We start from the raw sequence: 20,141 nt of genomic DNA, 5'->3' as shown, positions 1-20,141 counted from the left end.
GATAAGCAAATTGTCGTATACTGGATCTCTTATCTTAAATAGTTTCCTCTAAGTTTTTTCTTTTTTTCTTTTTCTTTTTCTTTTCTTTTTTTTTTCATTTTTTTTTTTTTTTAAATCTAATAACTCTTAAATTTACAAATTCCCACTTGCACATTAGAACATTTTTACAAAGCAAAAGAATCAGTTTTCACAGCCTTGATCCTCACTCTTCGACGTATATTGCAAATTTAATTACCATGTAAGAGAAAATTAATTGAATTAGTACAATGAGAGTATTCGATAATACAATAATCGTATTACAGTATTCAATTTTTATCCCTCAAACTAAACTCGAAAATTTTCATGGAATATCTCTAATCGTGAAATTTACATTTTACAAAAAAAAAAAAAAAAAAAGAGGAAAAGAAAATACAAAATTTATATTTCAAAAAAAAAAAAGAAAAAAATACGAAATAGAACAAAAAAAAAATTTTAGCCAAACGCAAAAATATAATCAATCGAAGAGTAAGATACATTCTAATATTTCATATTTCATTTTGAAATTAATGAAATATAAATTATTCATGATGTATGGGAGTATTATTTGTAAAATGAAATCATTTATCTAACACAAAATGGATATGTTCAAAATTGTCGAATATTTAAAATTAGATGATTTTCGACCATGTAATCACATCAGTTACAAATACTTACATAACACATATTGAAAAATTAACATTATAGTTTGTAAGAGTTCATCATTAAGAATCCATACGTTGCACAACGTTAACATCCGTGATACTCTAAATACCATAGTTGCCTCCACGATAGTAAAAGATATCTTCAAGTCAATGCTGAAATTCTTAAATATTAATTAGGTACACTTAGCATCACGATACAATAGAGCACAGATCCTTTTATATTATTTACAAATATAACATTATTATTCTTAGCAAAATTGAAAAACACTGACAAATTTTTTTGTTTGTTTGTTTGTTTGTTTTCTCTTTTTTTTTTTCTTTTTTTTTTTTTTTTCTTTCTTATCACCATCAACACTGTATCCCTCATAATATATTTCTGAGGAAGGTCGTATCAGTGTTATATAAATTATTTCAGAAATGAAATTTGACAAACATAAAATATTGTCATACACAAAATATGATATATTTCTTTCCATGTAGATTTTGCTTGTTTTAAGCACATAAGATGTCAAAATACTCTATCGTGTTACTGTGTTTCTTATTTTTTTTTTTTCTTTTTTTTCTTTTTCCTTTTTTTTCTTTTTTTTGTATAACAATAAATGCTAAGAAACATTAATAACACGTGGAAAATGAATTGTCGATGGCGACACACTTTAAACGATGTCACATAGAATACACTGATTTATGTTCCACGCAGCACCACTTTAGCACCAGAATAACTCTACACACTTTGAGAATAAGCGCTTTTAAGTTTTTCTTAAGACCAGTGTACCATTTAATCGGGATATTTGAAAGATATATATATAAAAATTTTATATATATATATATATATATATATATATATATATTTGAATGTTTAAAAAATGTTTTTGTCAAAGTATTGATTACAGGTACATGGAAGGGATTTTATAGTATATACACTTTTTCACTAATAATCCTTATATAAATATGTTCAAAATTGTAATGTACATATTGAAAAAAGTCACTGTGAAGTAATCACTAACGCAATCCACACTATGGTAATGGCCAGGGTAATCCGGTGAAATCAACAGGGCCACCCAAGCCAGCATCAGCTTCCAGAAGACTCATAATCACAGCCATTGCTGCCTCATCATTTCCATCGGAGGGCACAGGATTTGGAGACTCATTAATAGCAGTCCCACCGATCATTTCCATCATATCCTCGTCTGGTAATGGTCCTAAAAGGAGGTACATGTAACGTTGCGCGTGATATTTAACTATTTGTACCCAAGGTGAATAATTTGATAGGAACCGTGCATTTTATTATAATCAATTTTCTATTTAGAGATAAGTTAGATTAAAAAGAAGAGGAACAAAAAAATGAACTGAACAAGATTATTTAGAAAAGACAAAAAAAAAGAATCAGATAGCAATGTCTTTGGCAAAGATATTATGTACGTATGAAAAATAAATATTTGTTGCATGAACATGCAAATATATGCGTATCCACTTTATACATATATTTTCATGATCATGTATATAAATCATTGCCTACAAGCCGATTGTATAGACACTGTGTATTTTCATGAACTATTTTCTCTTTCTTTCTCTCTCTCTTTCTCTCTCTCTCTCTCTCTCTCTCTCTCTCTCTCTCTCTCTCTTCCTCTCCCCCCTCTCTCTATTTATCTATCTATCTCTTTTTCTCTATCTCCCTTTCTGATCTACATATTTCTATTCTTCTCTTCTGATAAATCCGGCATTCGCACTACACACCAATAAACGACTCCTTAGAGACAGTAATAGCTATGACCTTGGTCGTTCGCGATGCTGTTGAGTTGAACGTTGTTGGCTACGTGGTTGTACGTGGACGTTGGGTTGTTACTGCTGTTATCAGCACTTATTCCTACTTGCGAGACCTCGTGAATTCTCTCTGGCGAAGCCGTGGTCGTAATCTGCGACTTAGGTCGGAAAGATGATCCCTATTGTCAACATTGTTATTAAATAGTTCACTTCTAATATTTATATATATATATATATTTTAAATTTTCTAAATTTAAAATTATCAATTATAAATTTAATACAAATTATATATATCTACCTCGGTATTTAACAATGCGGATTCCACAACCGGACCCGGACTACTTCCTGATGAAGAATCTTCACCGCGTCTTTGAAGATCCAAAACATTTTCTGCTATTTGACGTCCAATTTTACTGACCTCTACGTGACTCGAGATAAGTCTTTCCAAGCCTCCATTGCCTAAAATTCAATATTATTTATTTATTTATTTATTATTCTTTTTTCTCGTCTTTTATTTAATTAATCGTCTAGTGACAACTAACGCATTATTTCTTCGTCGATAAAATGAGATACATACTTTGAGCGAAGTATTCATAATTCTCTTGTACACTAGAATTTTCAGTTTTATTCGTACTATTTCCAGCCTGTCGTATGTCACAACTGAAAGTGTTATAATAAATGAAATAAAATTTATTACAAAGGGGCGGGATGGGTGCGTAGGAGAAGGAGGAGGAGGAGGAGGAGGAGGAGGAGGAGGAGGGAAAAGTAAAAAAAGATAATGTTACATGATTAAACTCACTAGACGGTCGAATTCTTGGCTATCAAATATTCGATATCTTTGGTCCATGGATTCTTGAAGGATTTCCATTCAGACTGTAGCCTGACAAAATTCGAACCCTTATTTCTAAACCTATATACCTAAAAAAGGAGAAGGAAAAAAAAAAGAAAAAAAAGAAAGAAAGAAAGAAAGGAAGAATGAAAGAAATGATATTATATTCAAGAACAGACAGACGAAAGATTATAATAAATGAAATAAAATATATATATATATATATAAAAAAACAAAAAAAAAAAGAAAAAGAAAAAAAATAGAAGAAGAAAAAAAGAGAAGAAAAAAGACAAAGACTTACTTGGGTCGTAACACGTTCAGAAGATTGCAATGCCGTTTTGTGTGATTCTGCGAGGTGTGGTATATCATCGTGATGATAATATTCATACATACTAGTACCCAAAAGTTCCTGAGGAAGAAAACCAAGTACCAATGTGGCTCTGAAGGCATAAGAACAAAATATTATATTTATTATTTTCTCTACCACAGAGAGAGAGAGAGAGAGAGAGAGAGAGAGAGAGAGAGAGAGAGAGAGAAAGAAAGAGAAAGAGAAGGAGAGAGAGAGAGAGAAGAGAGAGAGAGAGAAAAAGAGAGACTTCATTAACATTTGCGGTCTTTCAATGGACGCCAAAGCAATCTCTTCTTCTTCTTCATCGTCATCGTCAATAGCCGTTCTATTGCAAAAGAGTAGCTAATTCTAAATGACCTTTGATCCACGAACAAGAATTTCCCATCCATTGCGTGTCTCGAGATGAACTCTATAGTTCGAAGACGTGGTCTTCTCGTTGAGGTTGACGAGGTTGGAAGTGCAGTTTGAATTCGACCGACTGCTACCAAACACGACAAATTGCAAGCTTCGCCATCGGCTTCTCCCTCTTGTTCTTCCAAACCGATTTTCGCTGGTGCCCAAGACTTTAGATATCCGGTACATTGGATCACGCAATACTTCCAATCTGTTTATATCAAAGAAAAGAAAGAATGGTATAAAGATATAATTAAAATAATCATTCGATTATAATTATATAATAAACAGGAAATATTAAATTAATTATATGCATGTTTATTTATTCTATATCTTAGAAAATTGCATATGTGTGTGTATGTGTGTGTGTAGAGAGAGAGAAAGAGATTATGAAAAAATAAAAAACTATAACTAATACGAGTATGTAATATAGCAAGAAGAAATCTAAAATAACGTGTGTGTATGTCTGTACATATATATATATATATATATGTGTGTGTGTTTAGTTATATCTTAAAAAATGGATATATTTAAACATACAAAAAAAAAAAAGAAATGAAGATACCATAACTTATACGAGTATAAAAATTCTTTATGTTTAAAGAATGAATTGCCCAAGATATTATATATACATGTGTTACGTACGTACGTAAATACGTATATGCATATACAATACCAATAATACAGAGATAGATACATAGCTAGATAGAAGAGAGTTATACGAACCTACAACATTTCTTACCATGTTATTATGGGGTTTGGAAAAAAAAAAAAAGGAAAAAAAGAAAAAGAAAAGGAAAAAAGAAAAAAGAAAAAGAAGAACTTTATTCCCGGGATTTGAGATAGCAATAACGATATTTCAAGTGATGTTACACGGGAGAACGCGCCAGCATTCGACGTCCTTTCACCGATCATCAAGATTTTTCACCTTCGACAAAGAACTCTATGTTACCTGAATCCATCTCTCTCTCTCTTTCTCTCTCTCTCTCTCTCTCTCTCTCTCTCTCTCTCTCTCTCTCTCTCTCTCTCTCTCTCTCTCTCTCTCTCTCTCTATCTCACTATCTCACTATCTCTCGTTGAACGAGAGAGAAGGAAATACGAATTCCTTTCGTAATACATATATTTCTAAAGCTAGCCAATCGTTTTATACGTGTGTGTGTGTGTGTGTGTGTGCGCGCGCGTGTGTGCGTGATCTCTATTTTTTATTACAAAATATTATTATAAATATATGTTGTATATTTATGAAAATATTGTAAACAACTTCAAAAATTTATTTTAATTAAATTATATGGTATAAGATAATGTGATTTGTCGTCAAACAATCATCGACGTTATCATAACAGTCGAAGATTTTTCAATTTTTTTTCTCTCTTTTTTTTCTTTTTTTCTTTTTATTTTTTTTTATTTTTTTTTTTTTTTGAATGAAAATTTCTTACAACGTGACGGATTTGACGCGATTAAATACATCGATCAATGGCGTAATTCATATCATCAGATCTTAGATCATCCCTTTCTTTATTTGAAACTTCGTAAAGGACAATAGTTCATGTGCAATAATTAAAACATGAGAATGAGAAATTATTTCTTTCTGATTTTGCGGATGACAAAATTCTTGATAAAAAGTTAAGTAAAAAATTTGGTTTTCGTTGGGACGTGTTTCACATAATTGGGCGATACCCAAATCGAACATTTGTCAAAACCCATGAAAAGTTGAAATATCACTGATTACTATAAAACAAATTTCATTCTTGTATTCGATATAGTTTAGTCAAAATAAATTTTTCAAGTTGTTTACTTTAATATGATGCATCCTATTATTATTTTTTTTCTGTTTTAATTAATAAAAGCATCAATCAACTAACCAACATTTTGTTGTTTTTTTCGTCTATGACAACCAGTAGTCGTATCAGCTTCCTCTTTGACTTGTAATTCGCCGCATCTAACTCCTTCGACTTTACGTTTCATTCGACAAAAGAAAGATCTCCTTGCGCCTGGACAAAGTCGGGACACCCCTTGAGGAACATCAGTTTTCACTGGTAGCATAGCTAAAACAAAATGAAAAAGAAAATGAAAAGGAGAAGCAAAAAAAAAAAAAAAAAAAAAAGAAACAGAAAAAAGAAAGAAAGAAAAGAAAGAAAAAGAGAAAGAAAACATAAGATATTAATATTCGCTTATCATTCATCCATTAACGATTCATTAAATTAATAATTTTCTGTCATCTCCATTTTTCTAGCTCGTCGATCACATTGCTTTTTAAACGTTCTTTGAGATATACCACTTAATATTACAGACATTTATTTATTATAGGATCTACCATTAGTTACGATTAGGTTGTTCGTATAGAATATATCAAGTTTATTCGATTAGTGATTATATACGAACAAATGTTAATACGTTTATAAGAACATATGTAATTAGTGATAATCAATGATGAATACTTCTTTGTATCGTTATCATCATCATCATCATCATTACATCAGGTTACAATCTGTTTGAAATATATTATTTTTAAATTGATATAAAGATATACAATAGGATATAATTAATTTTGATTAGGTCCCTATAGTATCTACGATTTTCTTTTCTAAATGATTATACTTAAACATGTTTAATATTTGTAAGGGACATGAGTAATTAGAGACAACCGATGATCTCTATAAACGTTTTGTACTATCATCACCATCATCACCATCATCACCATCATCATCATCATCATCATCTCATCGTCGTCGTCATCATGATCATATGATCATTCTCGTTTAGTCTATCTTCCTCATTGAATGCACGAATCCTTTCGTAATAGACGGTTTATCTCTGCTAACACAGATTCGCAAAGATGTTTATCGGCAAACGGTCTTGGAAGCAAATGTTGCAGGACGACTGACATTTCATCGGGTGAATGTGGAAGAAAATCGTAGTTAGTAATCTGCGTTATCCTGATCGACGCGCGTAAGCTAGTCAGGTGAATGTCGAAAGGTGCTATAATTAATGGACTCGTGGGTCGAATGTCAAACATGGAACGTTTAACGAGAGAAAATTCTATCGCCGAATCTTAATCAGATTTCCCTCCCTCACGTCAAAATAATTTTTTTTCTTTTTAACCAATCGGACAAATTTTTTATTATTAATTTATCCTTCTTAATTCTTAATTGTTATATCTTTTTTTTGTATGCGCGCGCGCGCGCGCGCGTGTGTGTGTGTATTATACACTATACTTACTTTTAGCATCGATCAGTCGTTCTCGCGGACTTAGATCCGACGAGGATAATTGCTCCTTTACTTTTGCTACGTCCTTCGGATGAAGTATGTCGAACCAACTCTGACCCAAAAGATCACCCTACAAAAGTTTTTTTTTATCGTTTTTTTTTTTTTTTTACCAATTTTATTATACATTCTCCTTTGGGATATACAGGGTGATTTATAGAAGTCAGGAAAATTTATATCCGTTATTCTTTTCCTTTTTTTTTTTTCTCTCTCTCCTTTTATAGATCAAATAGCAAGATAAGATTGATAGATCGATGATAAAATAATTGTTGGTAGAATAATTGAGAAAAATTAATTTTTAATTTAGATACACCTATACACGTAATATATGTCATATCATACAATTTATATATATTTTAAATATAGCAAGAGAAAATCGATATATCGATGATAAGATAATTGTACAAAAATTAATTTGTCATAATTAGGTTTATTTATATATTTAATATGTCATGTAATTAATTCTTTTTTTTTTTTTTTTTCTTTTTTTTTGATTAAATTACTAAGACAAAATTGATGTATCGATGATATCAAAATAATAAAAAAGAAAAAGAAAATTGCGTAATGTTGGATCAATGATATATATTAGATTGGAAACTATGAAACGGGCGTTGAATTAAAATAAAAACTAAACAAAAAAAGCCCGTTTCATAGTTTCCAACCTAATATATATGTATATACACGTACTTATATACATATATAATAATATCATCGATCTAGTTTTTTTTCTTTTTTTTTCCTTTTTTTTCTCTTTTTACATTAAATAGCAAACCAATATCATAATATCGTCGATGATAAAGTAATTGCATAAAAAAAAGAAAAAAAAAATAATTCAACAAAGATCATTGTCTAACAATTGTATTGTCCGACAAGTTTATCACTGTATATTGGTATACTCTTTAAATCATAAGTTTTGCCATGTGTCTATAAGTTCAAATTCGAGTTAATGTCTCACATAGTGATTTGGTACCTGAGAGTAATTGAGAGTTTGTGATACCGACTCGGATACGTAGAGAATTCTTCCACGATCGCAACCCACGACGAAGACGAAGCCTTCCGCGGCCTGAAACAGGAGAAGTTGACCGTTACGTCACACAAAAACAAGCATTTAATTGATATTACATAACATGCAACCGAGCCAACAGTTTTAACAATGTTCCTAACTTCTAAGTTACTATCGTCGTCCTTGTTTTGAAGGAAATTACATTTAAAAGGATCGACGATGCATCAGATTTATATGCAAAATAAATAAACAAATGAGAATATATGTTCGAAAGTTTTATCAATATTTACATTTCGTGCTTATAATTCGATATATTGCGAATATTTTTTTTTTTTTTTTTTTTTTTTTTTTTTTTTTAACATTTCATAATCTTTAGATGAAGATAGATTTTTCTATCGAATTTGTCCTTCGAATGAAGAAGAATAAAAAATCAATTATAATATCATATTGAATTTGTTAAATATTCTCCATAAATCGATGTAATTTCGAAGTGCATAGACTTGTACGTACATACGTGTGTATGACTATATATACATATATATATATATATATATATATATATGTAAGTAATTTTTTGATCACTTTTGTTTTATTTAAATAGTAGTAATCCAAAAGAAATAGAATTTAATTTTTACTTCGGGCGAAAAAAACAATTTGTTAATATTCTTTTTTCAAATTTAACTTATACTTATTGTAATATAATTATACTAGTAATATATATATATATATATATATATCGTATGTATTATACAATATTTATAGTAATATATTATAACTTTTATACTCATTCACACACGCTCACGCAGATATATTATATAAATTGTTTATTTATTTGTAAACACGAATAAAAATTTGTAAAAAAAATTTGTTAAGGATTAAACCTGATGTAAACCTAAATTTATAAAAATATTTCTAATTAATAATAATGATTTATATACAATAAAATAAAATCTATAAACTTATTATATGAACTTAAAAAAGCAACTAGGAATAATATCAAATATTTTTAAAAAGAACATGCAGATAAAACTCGACATATGTATACATATATATATGTATATATTCGTAACGATAATCGATTTTAAGTACGTAAAAGCTTATTAACGTTAACGAATGTGTACCTGGTTGATAATATCTCGTCAATATGTATACAATATGAATATATATATATATATATATATATATATATATATATATGCATGCTTCGAGGATGATTACGCAACAACAAGATTACTTAAGCCACGTATACCTGTCGAGTAAATTAACGATATTCAATCTCATTTAATTTCATATTGGCATGTTCCATTAAATCAATGTCACTAAATAGAATCATCAAAAATATTTAATGCATTAATCCATTTGAATAATCAATTGATGCTAAATCATTCATGAGAAGTTTGTTCTAGTAATACCTAATAGTAATAATAATAATTATAATAATAATAATAATATTAATAAATAATAAATAATAATAATTGTTTTCCATAATTAATGTATTTAAAAAGAGAAGGAGACGACAATAACAAAGCAGGAACGAAAGAAAAAGGAGAAGAAAAAAAGAAAAGAAAAAAAATAAAAATACAAGAAAGAGAAAAAATTAAAAGTCAAAGAAAAAAAAAAAAAAAAATAAATAAAAATGCAAGAGACATCGCCTAAGAACATTGTGGTAAACATATTTACTTATGTAAATACATACGACACAATGTATATGTAAGTATTCTCAGCCGTTTAAATTCATCCTACGACGTAATAGTTTTCGAATAGATATTAAGTCCCGCTGATTCATCGAAATCGTTCATAGTGTGTATTATCGTCATTGCCATTGTCGAATGATCTATGAGAATTATCCTTTGTAAAAGAGGATTATCGAGATAATAAGAATAATATTACGATACGAATCGTTCGAAAGAAATCTGACGATCTTTATTATCATCAACATATTTAATAATACGCTATATTTTTTTTATTGATTACTTAAAAAAAATAATAATTAAAAATATAATATAGTGCTTTTTATTCATGTACTTAAATATCTATTATATTTATATATATTTATGATATTATTTATTATTATAACAAAGTGATCATAAGTATTTTCTAATTTAAAATTTAATTAGAAATATCATAATTTTATACTCAAGCTTATATATATATATATTTATATTAGAATAATATATAATAATAATAAATAATATCAATAAATGTATACGTATAATATATACATATTCGAATTCGTGTATGCATATATATATATATATATATATATATATATATATATATATATGTATGTATGTATGTATATTGTATGATATAAATAATAAAATAGTTGTCAAATAGAATCGAAAGGAATACGATAATTTCGATATATAGCGTTTAGCCGAAAACCGGATATATAATATCATATCGATGTTGGTACTGAAGAAATACGAGGCAATACACAATGAAACTTTATGCCGCAATTATAAACTCATGTAGTCACGACGATAACGTTGAAGTCTGGTATTTTGGGCGTGGTCGTTTTTACACTAAAGGATATATATATATATATATATATATATATATATATATATATTTACTTTATAGTAGTTTAGTTATATAGAGGAAAGAAAAAGAGAGAGAAAGAGAGAGTCGTTCAAGTATCAGCTTTTATCTGTGATACATAAAAGAGTGAGTGAAAGAGAGAGAGAGAGAGAGAGAGAGAGAGAATGAATGCTAACAAAAGTCACAATAGTAGATAAAACTTACTCATGTATGTATGTATGTATTAACATAGTTTTATATATATATATATGTATATATGCATGCATGCACAGGACAATGAGAAATGCATGGAACTGGGCTATAACAACCACCGTTGCAAACTCTCGGCTTTGCTCCAGCTGCGTAACGGAATCTGGAGTGAATCGAAATCTATGGGGAAATAGAAATTGTGTATCCCAATACTTTAAATGAGATATATTCGATTATCGTTCGTATGTATTATCGTGGTTAAAAGGTGTCTCCAATTTTAGATCTAATATACCGCATAAGCTTTATTTTATCTATTCCTTTTGATTTTCTCTTATTCCCTTCTCATACTCCATAATGAAGAAAAGAATTTTACGAGACGAAAAAGAATATAAATATCTAAATTCTATAAGTTGTCAATATGATAATTGACAATTTAAGGCCTTTATATAAATCGAATTTATTTAATAATAATTCAGCTTATAGGATAAGCTTATAAAATGGGACATTGAATTCATTACAACGAAAAGGAATTTTATATTTATATGTATGTGTGATATATATATATATATATATATATATATATATATATATATAAACGTTATTGAATTATATTTCAACATTAACCAGTAATACATATACGTAATCCCATAATAATTCGAAGACATGCAATATAACGTAATCATAGATAAAATATTACCATGGTAGTGGACTTATCAATCATTACGAAAGAACGTTAAATTGTATTTATTTCTTACGTGTGAAAGTATATCCCCTACTATATTAAACTATACTATATTATACTATACTATATACAATACTATACTATATAATATACTATACAGTATTCTCTTTTGGTTTGTTCGAGAATCTTGTTAATTGGTTCAGAATCAAAAGGCGTAGGTGAGTGACTTAAGTATGTAAGTACTGAATATATTGCATGGGTACTAGACGCAGAGAGAGAGAGAGAGAGAGAGAGAGAGAGAGAGAGAGAGAGAGAGAGAGAGAGAGAGAGAGAGAGAAAGAGAGAGAAAGAGAGAGAGAAAGAGAAAGAGAGAAAAAGAGAGAGAGAGAGAGAAAGAGAGAAGTGTGTTACCCGGTAGATACCATAAATCTATGTACTCGAGTATACTAACCCTTCCTTTCCCTTCTCTTCCCTTCCCTTTCGCTGGCACGAGACTTCGGATCGATGAAAAATCTGTAGCACGCGGGAGAAAGGTTACCCACGGATTTTACCTCGGATCGATCTCGACTCTGTCGAGGGAGACAGAGACAGAGACAGAGAGAGACATACAGAGAGAGAGAGAGAGAGAGAGAGAGAGAGAGAGAGAGAGAGAGAGAGAGAGAGAGATTGCAAAAGCTATGAAGGAAAGTCAATGGTTGTAAAAAGTTCTACGAGAAAGTTAAGAAACTCTTATTATTGATCTTCTTTTCTTGATGTATTAGTAAAATTCCACAGATAATGATCGTGTCGATTAGATATTAAAATAATTAAGCACAATGTAATGAAATCGTTCGATCGATAATATAGGTGTTAAAAAGATTCAATGAAAAAGTTAAGAAATTGACAAATGATCATTCGTTACGATTACATGTTAGAATAATTATGTTCTGTTCAATTAGATTGTTCTATTGAATAATAATAATGGCCGTTAAAAGTATTACGAGGGAAAAATTTTGGAAATTTTTTATTAATGATACTGTTCCTTTTTTTTTTTTTCTTTTTCTTATTATTATTATTATTTTTTATTAGCATTTTTTTCTTCTTCTTTTTCTCTCTCTCTCTCTCTCTCTCTCTCTCTCATGTTTTCAAGATATCGTATGTAATTAATCCTAAGTTTTACTTAGATTAGCTATCAGAAAATTAACTTTAATATAAGAAAATTATTCGATTATTATGTTACTTCTTATGAATCATTGGAAAATGTATGTAACGTAGGAGAACACACATTGGGATGTTTTTTCTTCTTCATGTTTTCTTTTTTTAAAAATAACAGATATGTCATGTTAGGATGTGTGTGTGTGTGTGTTTTTTTTTATGATCGAAATTAAAAGAAAAGAAAAAAAAAAAGAAAGAAAAAGAAAAAAAAAAAATAAAAGAAAAGAAAAATCCATAAACTTTTTTACATATCTTACATATTACTATCTTTTATATTATTATTATCATTATTATTATTATTATTATTATATTTTTTAGATGATTGAGATAAAATATCAAAGATAATACGGGTTAAGAGATATTGTTACACATTAAGATCATGTTTCTTATTGTCCCTTTATTTATTGTTTTTTTTTTTTTTTCTTTTCCTTTCTTTTTATGATCTAGATAAAAACAAAAGAAAAAGAAAAATAAGATTATAAACGATGTAAGTTAAAAGGTGTTAGAGAATATCAACTAGAGAGTTATCTCAAGAAGACAGAAAACAACGTAATACATTCTCATGTACTCGTAATATAGGTATTTAGAATTACGTAATCACTTGGAAGTTACCAGGAAGTCTTATTCCGTGTTTGTAACTATGTGCATACACATACTCTAACTCTAACTCTAACTCTAACTCTAACTCTAATTCTCTTTCTCTCTCTCTCTCTCTCTCTCTCTGACTCAATCGTATGTGTGTATGTGTGTGTGTGTGTGTGTGTTAAAATAATAGATGAATGGCCACGTATCGTTCAACGGGAATACCGCGAAATACGATTTTCTTAGAGTCTTAAATTCTACTCGTATTTTGTAATAGTAACAAGATGAACATCTGAAAGTTCTTCTCTCTTTCTCTCTATCCCTCTCCCCTCTCTCTCTCTCTCTCTCTCTCTATTTTTATCTCTATCTCTGTCTTTCTTCCTTTCTTTCTTTCTTTCTTTCTTTTATCCACTTCGTTAAGAGATACCCGACATATTTGTTATCCACTTCGAAGGAAATCAATGATCATTATATTCCTTATATGATTCTTAAGCATTTAAGAGTTCGTGAGAATTTGATCTTTTGCGTTTTCATTATTAGACCCCATAAAATACTTTCACCATACGTTTAATAAATATATATATATATATATATATATATATATATATATATATATTTTCTTTTTTTTTTTTTTTGAAATATATATTTATGAAAACAAAGAATGTATAAAGGGTGTATTTAGTTTTAATCGAATTCTATTTCATCGATCGAAGTACAAAATTAAAAAACGAAAAAAACAAATGTTATATATGTGAAGTAAAAAAATTAGGAGAATAAAAAAAGAAAACAAAGGAAAAAAAGAGAAAAAATGTTATATGGTTTTATCGTCGAGTTGTATTGAATAAGAAAAGGAAAAGAGAAGAAATAAGAATGTTATTTATGATTTCATTTTAAAATGACGTCAACGAACGCAAATTCGACATCGTGGGAAGAGATCGAGTTCATCACATTCTCTCTCTCTCTCTCTCTCTCTCTTTCTCTTTCTCTTTATCTTTCTCTCTCTTCGAATTTCATTTTTATTTTGTTTCAATTCAATGAATGTACCATTTAATCCATTCAATTAATTCTTAACAACGTCGGCTTATTACCAGCCGACATTGCGACGTATCCAACAACGAACGCATTATTGCCTTTAGGTTTTATATTTTTATTATAACTGGTTCTTTTTCTTTTTTTTCTTTTTTTTTTTTTTTTTTTTAATTATAATAATATTTTATTAACAATTCTTTTCTTCTCTTATTTCTACTCATAGCACTTTTTGACGAAGTTTGATCTTTTAAACCTGGAAGATCCTGTATATATTTACATTATATGTATATATATATATATATATGTATATATGTATATGTATGTATATGTATATATATATATATATATATATATATATATATATCTTACTTGAAGTATGAGGGTTTTAAGTTCTTGATCGCTGAGAAAGGCCGGCTTGTAATGACCCTCCGTATATGAGGTAACAGCTCCCAGTATAGTTTTTAAATGTTGAACAGCCATTCGTAGAACAGTCAACTTGTCTAGTTTCCTGGACATCGCATGACACATCGGCACCATTGCCGAGAGTTCTGTGATGTATGTGTTCATCTTATCTCTCCTTCGTTTTTCTATTTCGCTGTGATTCTGCCTGGAAAAGCACACGTGACTTAGCGTTAATCGAATTTCAATAACTATCAGGATATTATTGCGCGATCATTTTATTGCAATTAAACGATCATATTAATATTCTTATTATTTGTTAATATATCATTGTTATTAATTATATTTCATTCGTTTAATAATAAAATATTAAATTGATTTTATGCCGTTAATTGATTTATTTCTTTTTCTTTTCTTTTCTTTTCTTTTCTTTTTATTTTTTTATTTTTTTTTATCGGAGCTCATCCATAATCATCGATATTAATTCGACAATAAATAAATTATAAAATTGTAATTGTATGTGTGTGCGTATACGTGTACGTTAAAGAATTAATAAATGATATAATTATCTATTGGATAATTATATTGAATTTGGATTATTGTAACTTGAAAGAGTATACGATTTAAATCCATAGAAAGCGATTACGATTCTTCTTCGTTAAATCAATTATTTATCGCAGAAGAAAAAAATAAATAGTGATATCTTTTACGATGATGTTATACGATCGATCAATTTCTTATTTCTTTTTTTTTTTTTTTTTTTTTTTTTTTTTTTTTTGTTCTTTTCTCGTTTCATTCAAATAGAACGAATATAAGGAAAACGAATTCTATACGATTGTTCATATATATATATATATATATATATTTATAATAAGTTTTCATTTCGTTCTTCATTTTTATTTTTATTTTTTTTTTTGTGTCCTCTTAGATCAACGACGATCTTCTTTCTTATGGGGAAAATGATCGATCGTATCGCCTAAGTCAATTTTTTAATACTTTGTCCCGTCCCGTTCGAGCAAATTCGAGAATGAAAGTATCGTTCGCATTGACTAAGCCAATCCACGAAGTACGTTGGGTGTTCAGAGTTATGTCAGCCGATTCAACAAGCCATGAACGAAGCTTTTGAAAGACCGTGAACCGCTGATTTGCCAGCTAAGAATTCGCATTCATGTCCCGCAGCAATGAATTGGCCAGCGGAAATCTCGCTTAGAAAACTGGTTCAACGTTTTATCCAATCTCGGCCATATATGAATGTTGTCGTTCATGTAATTAGTGTAATAAACAACAACAACAAAAAAATAAGATCACGCGATTATCCCAATATCCGCTGCCGTGCGAGCGGCAAACTAGAGTCAGAAATTAGATTTCTTATTCTAGAACGATCTTGTCATTTCCATAATGTACCATGCTGTGGAAACTCTTGCTTTCCTTTTTTTCTTTTTTCCTTTTCTTTTTTTTCTTTCATTTTTTTTTTCTTCCTTCTTTTTTTCTCTTCTTTTTTCTTTATTTTCTCCTTTCCTTCTTATTTTTCCTCTCTTTTTTATTTAATGACAGAGCTCGCGCGTTTGCACTGCCAATTATATATGTAAATCGAGATATTGGTAAGATAGTCGAAAGAAAAAGAAATAATAATCTATTGCAATGATCCTGAAAGTGAGAAGGAGAAGGAGGAGGAGGAGGAGGAGGAGGAGGGGGGCGGGGCGGGGGTGGGAGGGAAGAAAAACAAATTAAAAGAAAAAAGAATTTCAAAGTTAGATGAAATAGTCTTTCGAGAGAAAACAAACTTTCTCGCATTCGGAAAGATTAAATAAATTCGTATTATATTTTTACTCTTACGTGTATTTTTATTTTTCCAATCATTTATTCGCCAACAACAATTATAATTATATCGTATCGAGATGTATTCCTTACAACGATACGATATAATCGACGAAATGATAAATTGTTGAGATTGTCTAGAAGTAAAGGAACTAAAAAAATAAAAATAAACAAATAAATACGTAAACAAAGTAAATAAAGTAAATAAGTAAATCTTTCAAGGTCTATAGAGATAGCAGAAATTTTTTTTTTCCAATTATTTTTACTTGTTGCAAGATTAATGAAACTGATCAATGGAAAATATGATCGTCATGTATCTAACTATTATTTAATAATAAGTGACATTAAAGATGCAACGAAACAGTCATACTGGAATTTTTATTCTATTCTCTCTCTCTCTCTCTCTCTCTCTCTCTCTCTCTCTCTCTCTCTCTCTCTCTAAGATGAATATCTTTTTAACATTTTACACGTTCACGACGCTACTAACAACGTAATCGATAATGATCGATAAATCTCTCGAAAATTCATCGTCTATTACTTCAAAATCATTTGATTATTTTTAAATCAATATTTTGTTGATGTAACAAACAAAGAGAGAGTTAAAGGGAAAGAGAAACAAAGAGAGAAAGAGAGAGAGAGAGAGAGAGAGAGAGTAAAATGCAAAACAAACTTTTCTTACTCTCCTTCGAGATCATGAAGACACATATTGGATTAGTGACGTTGTTGATGAAGCCTAAGTAAAGCATACTTATACTTGGGTCAAGGTGATAGCCACCTTGACAATATCTGACATAATAACAATGTAATCTTTAACCGAGTCAGTATAATCCCTTTGACCTAACTAAGTTTCACCGAGTTACATCTTCTGTCACGTAATGTTCTGAGAAAATCATTGTGTACCTTATATATACATATATATATATATATATATATATATATATATATATATATATATATAAGACAGATGGAAGAATATAAGGAAAAAAAAGAAAAAAAAAAAAAAGAAAGAAAAAAGAAAAAAAATTACAAATAAATACATACGTATGTATGTATATATATATATATATATATATATATTTTGTTTTTTTATTATTGCATAACATCATCTTAGAAATTATTTATCCAAGTCATCGTTATTATTTCTCAATGTTTTTATATACTTTTTATCGATCTTCGTATAGATCGATCCATCATATAAATCATTTTACGATAGAAAAAAAAAAGAAAAAAATGAAAGATAAAGAAAATATCGTAACATATAATAACGTAAAATCGATTAATAATTTATCGATCTTATTCAATGTAATTAGGTTGATCTACTTATAAATCTTTTATACGGCATTTTCATTCGTACATAATCTATATTGATCATTGTACAATAGGAAGATAAAAGAAAAGAAACCAATGATAATTCTTATTTTCTAATAAAATTATAAGCGCAAATTCGATCGTAGAATGTGACAAGTAATGAAACAATAAGAAAAGAAAAAAGAAAAAAAAAGAAAAAAGAAAAAAATAAAAAAAGAAAGAAGTGATAACAATAACGATTATAAACAAAATGTAATTTAATATTAAAAACATTAAAAGGCAAATATTTACTTACTTTTTACTATCGTCGTTTGTGCGTACAGATTTAGCATCATCACCGATATCATCCAATAAGTCGCTTCCATCGCTGCAAACAAAAACAAAAAAATAATTTCTCATTAGATTTTTTTTCTCTCTCTCTCTCTCTCATTTAATCTCCCCCCTCTCTCTCATTCTCTCTCTCTCTCTCTCTCTCTCTCCCTCTTACTTTTTGTTTTTTCTTTGTTGAGATCTTGGACGATCGAACGAGTAAGAAAATCGTAGACACGATACAAGAATTTCTCTTCGTGTTCGGTATTCTTCAAAGAACCTGCAAACCCTTTGACGTTGAATTTCGTCAAGTTTCGCAGATGTATTGCTTCCTCCTACCATTTTCTACCAATGAATTTGGTTTGGTGTTACGAAAGGGTTTCCTTCTTCGTACGAAGTAACACACAGTTTGTAATTCGCCGTTTACTTTATTAAGAATATACATTATAAATGCATATTATAAATGCATATATATTTATATGCAATAATAATACAAAATAATAATGATACGTATATACGTATTTATACTTACGTATATTATAAAGATTTTATTTTTATTATATGAATTTAAAAGATGAAGAAGAAGAAGAAGAAGAAGAAGAAAGAAAAGACAAAGAGAACTTTTTTAGAAGAATTTTTTAATTCGATATTAATTCACTGAGAATATATTTCGATTGATTTAAATAATAATATTTCTATATTACTTTATAGAAAGATTTTTATTTTTTATTTTTACCTTCCTTCATGATAAATATTCCATTCGGCGTTACTTTATCAAGGATATATTTTTAACATTAAAGAAAAAAAAAAAAAAAAAAGAAAAAAAACTATATGTATATGTTTATACATATATATTTATATATCCAAAATAAAATGAAATAAATACAATTATATATACATATTGTATATATTAAGATTTAATTTTTATTATTTTTCTAAAGAAATTCGAAAAAGATTACGGAATTAATATCGAATTCGTTAGTATAAATAAATCATAACGGATTAAAAGTTAATTTGGACCAAAGTAAGAAAAAGAAAGAGAGAGAGAGAGAGAGAGAGAGAGAGAGAGAGAGAGAGAGAGTGGGACACAGATAAATCTTCTAATCAATTTTTAATTGAACTATTTCAATTTAATTATTAACTATATCGAATTGTACAGATTTAAGCTAAAATATTCTGACTACTGAAAGTTTCTCGAAACCAATGAAGGATGAAGAAAAGGTGGGAGGGGGTAGATGGGGTGGGTTGGGTGTGGGTGAGATGGGAGGAAAGACCGAAAGGTGTTTGTAGGTTCCAGATTCCAGACTTGATAGGTGCCTAACGTTTTATAGGTTTCTCTTCGGCTTCTATACCCTTTCTACTAATATATATATATATATATATATATATACATATATATATATATATATATATTTCGATACACATAACTATATAATTGAAGCCTACACGTTGTCTCGATTCACGTACATATTTGTTATATGTAACAAATTCTCAATCGTTTAAGATTTCCCTGGCAAATATAAGATATAATTAGAATATTAAGTTAAAATGAATTCGAGAAAAAAACAATGAAATTACAACGTATCAATTTCATATATTGTGAATTTCTAGAAATTGTATTAAAAAAGAATAGGAAAAATATTTTTGTGTACGATTAATTAATTAATACTCTTAATAAAGTCCACGTAACCTTAAACTTGAGCATCTGTGACTTTGATATTAAATTTTATTTCATCGTTCGTTCGTTCGCCGATAGAAAATTCACCTTTAATATAAACACATAGATATATTTATTTATAAATTATATCTAC

General features: G+C 28.7%; 1 protein-coding gene across 6 annotated transcripts in view; it reads right to left on the bottom strand.

Annotated features, from left to right (window-relative positions):
- Window positions 1–619: 619 nt before the first annotated feature.
- The window catches only part of LOC124426316 (protein cycle), a 39,690-nt gene continuing 20,168 nt past the window's right edge, over window positions 620–20,141 (bottom strand). For 3 of the 6 annotated variants that reach the window (XM_046967858.1, XM_046967856.1, XM_046967853.1), the window contains 12 exons: window positions 18,317–18,388; window positions 14,866–15,103; window positions 8,247–8,339; window positions 7,232–7,349; window positions 5,875–6,057; window positions 3,977–4,223; window positions 3,572–3,710; window positions 3,241–3,359; window positions 3,019–3,101; window positions 2,740–2,900; window positions 2,452–2,620; window positions 620–1,879 (listed from right to left, as the gene is read on the bottom strand). In XM_046967858.1, coding sequence (XP_046823814.1) covers window positions 1,695–1,879; window positions 2,452–2,620; window positions 2,740–2,900; window positions 3,019–3,101; window positions 3,241–3,359; window positions 3,572–3,710; window positions 3,977–4,223; window positions 5,875–6,057; window positions 7,232–7,349; window positions 8,247–8,339; window positions 14,866–15,103; window positions 18,317–18,388 — 1,807 coding nt within the window. In that variant the 3' untranslated portion in view covers window positions 620–1,694. Of the gene's footprint in view, window positions 1,880–2,414; window positions 2,621–2,739; window positions 2,901–3,018; window positions 3,102–3,240; window positions 3,360–3,571; window positions 3,711–3,976; window positions 4,224–5,874; window positions 6,058–7,231; window positions 7,350–8,246; window positions 8,340–14,865; window positions 15,104–18,316; window positions 18,389–18,508; window positions 18,688–20,141 lie in introns of those variants that run through there. The other 3 variants (XM_046967859.1, XM_046967855.1, XM_046967857.1) reach the window with 3 other exon arrangements.

Source organism: Vespa crabro, chromosome 8 (assembly GCF_910589235.1).
Source record: "Vespa crabro chromosome 8, iyVesCrab1.2, whole genome shotgun sequence".
Lineage (NCBI taxonomy): Eukaryota > Metazoa > Arthropoda > Insecta > Hymenoptera > Vespidae > Vespa > Vespa crabro.
The sequence above is the reverse complement of the archived record's forward strand: the minus strand, read 5'-3'. Positions and strand labels throughout refer to the sequence as shown.